Here is a 3,668-nt window from a genome sequence, read left to right as displayed (position 1 = left end):
GGAAATAGCAGGGGAAAGCAGTTACAGCTCTGCCTTCAGCCCTGATCAGAGCCGAGGAGGATGGAGAATTAGAAGTGACGGGAAGGCAATGAGCTGAGATGGGTAGAGCAGATGCGCATAAGAAAGCAGTGAAGTGCCTTTATTATCCCTGGGAAAAAATAGTGTTGGTTTTCTTTCTTTTTGGCCCCTTTCTTCTGTCTTCCTCTAAGATGTGGCATCATTAACGCTGGTGGGACTGAGCGAGAACATCAAGTCTGGACACTTCCCTCCTGTCAACGTGCCGGTGGCAGAGCTAGACACGGCATTTGAGAGTCCTGACTCCCCGGTCCCTGCTCTAACCCCTGGACATCAATGCATTGTGAACCTTGGCCAACACCACGAAAATCAATAGTCTCCCCACCCAATTTCACTGGCTTATAGATCAGCCCCCATTTCCTTGGAGATTTGTATGAGGTTGGCAAACGCCTTTCATTGTGAGCGGGTGCCCGGCGGCAGATCTCGTGGGGAAGGTGTACCGCGGAGCCCATCTGTCCAGAAGCAGAACTGACCCGTTGATCCTCTGCTTCCTCCCTCCCCATTTCCATTTGCACCATCATTCATATCCTTTTTTCTCATTCAAGACATGAAAACACTGCCTTTGTGCATTTGCATGCAGTCGGCTCTGCTGGAAAGTTGAGCAAGACTGTTGGCTCCATGCACATGCTGAACATTCATCTGATACCCATGGCCCAGACCGTCACATTCATTAGCAACATTATTTATATTGGAAGATGCCAGAAACCACACAGGAGTTAATTTTACATCGTTAATTATCCTGCCTTTTAATCTGTCCTTTCCCTTTTCTTTTCCTTCCTCCCCCCATGCTCATTCAGGATTTTCATATATAAAGGCAGCCGCTCCTGGGTCACCGGGAGCAGGGAGCGCAGGCTCTGGCGGGTCCCGAGCAGGTCTTGCACCGAAGAGGCACCCGTGAAGGTGAGAGCAATGCATTTCCTTGACGAAGTCTCCGGTGGTGGGAAATGCCGAGGCTGATGGCAGCACACTAGTTTGGTGCACCGGAGACATGCGAGACCGTGGAGGGGCAGAGCCATGGGGTCTGTACAGCCTTTTGCAGGTCTCAGACCTTTTTAATGAATTAAAAATCATCTGACTGTTAAGCCAGAGGGTCTTTACCATCCTTTGGCTTTTGCTGGGGCAATGGGGATGTGACAGGCCTATGCACAGGAAGACGCATGCCCGTTTGGACAAGAGCAATCCTGTGCTAACTCTCTTTGCTGAGTGAATTTCTTTGCTGGGAAAATAACCTGATACCTTGGGTGCTTATAGGCACAGGTGGGTCTAGTAGTTCAGGTCTCTGCCTTTAGATCCAGGTCAAGGGACAAGGCAGTGTGCACAGGTGTTATATGGGTCCTCCCACCCACCACAAAATGAGCTTTCACTTTGATTTTTCTTTTATTGTCAAGAGATCAGGGGCTGACGATCTCCTGTTCATTTTGGCTGAAACTTCTGCTTAGGACTGTTTGTTGCCCACTGGGACACCGCGCACCATGCCGGAGCTGCTGAGGTTCAGGATTTGCTGCATTTTCTTCCTTTGTGGCTGGCTGGTCTCGTCTCACGGGGCCGATGCTCCCGGGGTCGTTCTCAGGATCGATATTGAAACGATCGATCAAGGTGAGTTAAGCAGCCTGGCGCTCGATGAGGCTGCAGCTGCGTGTTGCATTTCAATGGCAGAGTACTTCATGTTTAAGCCCCTGGGGACTGCTGCGGACCCAAGGTCTCAAGCCTGGGCCCTGGCTCTGATGCTGCAAATGGGTGCGTCGCAGTAAAATAAGCTGCAAGGCCTGTTTGTCGGGACAGCAGAGTGTGGAGCTGGCTCTGCCCCGACTTACAGGCCATGCAACCAGAGGGGGAACATGCCCCTGTCCTCACTACAACTTAGGGACGGCCCTGAGCTAATCTAGACTGTGTCTGGGGTCAAGCCAAGCTCAACTCAGGGAGACGGAGGTCCTGAAGGTGGTATGAAGCCACTGTGCCGGCCCAGGTTGCACCAGTGATGACCTGAGCAAATGTAGGGCCATTGGCCTGGAAAAGGTCTCCTGAGCCACCGTCAATGCAGTCTGCAGCCTTCCCAGATGATTATTTACCCAGGGAGTCCTAGGCAGTCTGGTTTTTTTGTTGTGCGGTGTTAGGCCATGGGAGCCTGGAGAATCCAGCTCGTTGAATAAGAGCTGTTTCACATCCAGCACTGAATGGCCCGGGCAGCAGAGATGGGCTACAGCCCCCACGGAGCAGTGAGTGCACAGATTGCTAATCATTTTCCCTGTGCAAATCCCCCACCCACTGCTCCACTCAGACCTACGCTTACCAGGACAGAAATCCTGGGGCCATGAATGATTTACCTGCGATGAGGAGTTTCCCCTTGCCCCCCATCCTCGTCCCTGCGGAGACCAGGGGTCTTTTCTAAGCACGGTTTGTTTTGTGGAAACCTTCCAGCTGTCAACACTGCCATGGCCGAGAGCAACGTGCTGCAGAAACTGGCAGAAGCCGCGTCAAAAAAGCAGCCAGGAGTTAAACCCATCAAAGGCATCACGGGGTGAGTTGAAGATTGCAGCTGTGCACTCTTTGATGGTGAAATATGGTGGGGAAAAGTGTTTGGGATGGAAGCGTCCGCCCAAAGGCAGAAGCAGCAAATGAATCTGAAGCCACCAACAGGCGTGATTTCAATGGAAAGCGGCGTGCCGGTAATATAAGCCTCGCTTCCCTACAAAAGTAAGGAGGACGTGTAACCGGGGGGCAGCCCAGCACGATAACCGCTACTTCAAAGCTGCGCAGACATTAATCCTGTAGCCCTTGCTTATTTTGGGAGCAGACTTGTACAATGTGCACGTGGCGTGGCCCCCTCGGGAGCTTTCCTGGAGGCAAACGGTGCCAGAGACGGAGGGGACGAGAGTCTGCAGGTGTTTGAAAGGGCCAGGATCACCCACGTCAGGGGTGCTGCGTGCATCCCTGCATAGTGCTGGGTCACTTTTTTGATTGAAAATGTGTGGGGCAAAATGGGCAGACAAGGTTCCTTGGGTAAATGTGTGATGTCTCTTATTAGACCGACTAAATAGCTGGAAAAAGTGTTCTTTGCAAGCTTTTGGGTACAAACACCTTATGCCTGAAGTGTTTTGAATGGACCCAAAAACCAATTTTTTATTTCCTTAAGACATTTCTGCTTCAACTTAACCAGGACGCTTATTTTCCCCGATCCTTTTGGTTTGGTCACTAAGTAGGAAAATTCGGGGCGCTGGCTCATGGCAGACCCAGCTTGGCTCTGCACACAAAACTCTTGCTGTTCTGCAGCAGATCTCCCTCCTGGGCCTCATTTTTTTGGGGAAAATGATTAAAGAAGCTCTTGTGTGGACCAAAAACCCAGAGTCAGCACAGCCCTTCGATGCTTTAGATTTGTTTTCTGGCCAGCCCCATTGCATTGCATGTAGACAGACTTACTGCTCTGCTAACACCTCTTTCCTTGCTCCGGTGCCTCTGTCTTTCTCCCCTAGGTTTAATTCCCAGCTCCATCAGAGAATTCCTGATTCTGTGATAGGATCCAGATCACTGTATCTGTCCCCAAATCCATTGACACAGGTGGAATATGGATCCACTGGCAGAGCTGGGGCGTTCTT

At 51.2% G+C, this 3,668-nt stretch overlaps 1 protein-coding gene across 1 annotated transcript in view; it reads left to right on the top strand.

Moving 5' to 3' along the window:
* The first annotated feature begins 1,421 nt into the window (after nt 1-1,421).
* Nucleotides 1,422-3,668, top strand: part of BPIFB6 (BPI fold containing family B member 6) — a 27,128-nt gene continuing 24,881 nt past the window's right edge. The window contains exons 1-2 of the mRNA XM_019509956.1: nt 1,422-1,671; nt 2,494-2,593. Of these exons, the coding sequence (XP_019365501.1) occupies nt 1,548-1,671; nt 2,494-2,593 (224 nt within the window). The 5' untranslated portion in view covers nt 1,422-1,547. The remainder of the gene's footprint in view (nt 1,672-2,493; nt 2,594-3,668) is intronic.

The sequence above is a fragment of the Gavialis gangeticus genome, unplaced genomic scaffold (assembly GCF_001723915.1).
Source record: "Gavialis gangeticus isolate Ggan-Ray unplaced genomic scaffold, GavGan_comp1, whole genome shotgun sequence".
In the NCBI taxonomy this organism is placed as follows: Eukaryota; Metazoa; Chordata; order Crocodylia; family Gavialidae; genus Gavialis; species Gavialis gangeticus.
This window is presented reverse-complemented; position numbering and strand designations above follow the sequence as displayed.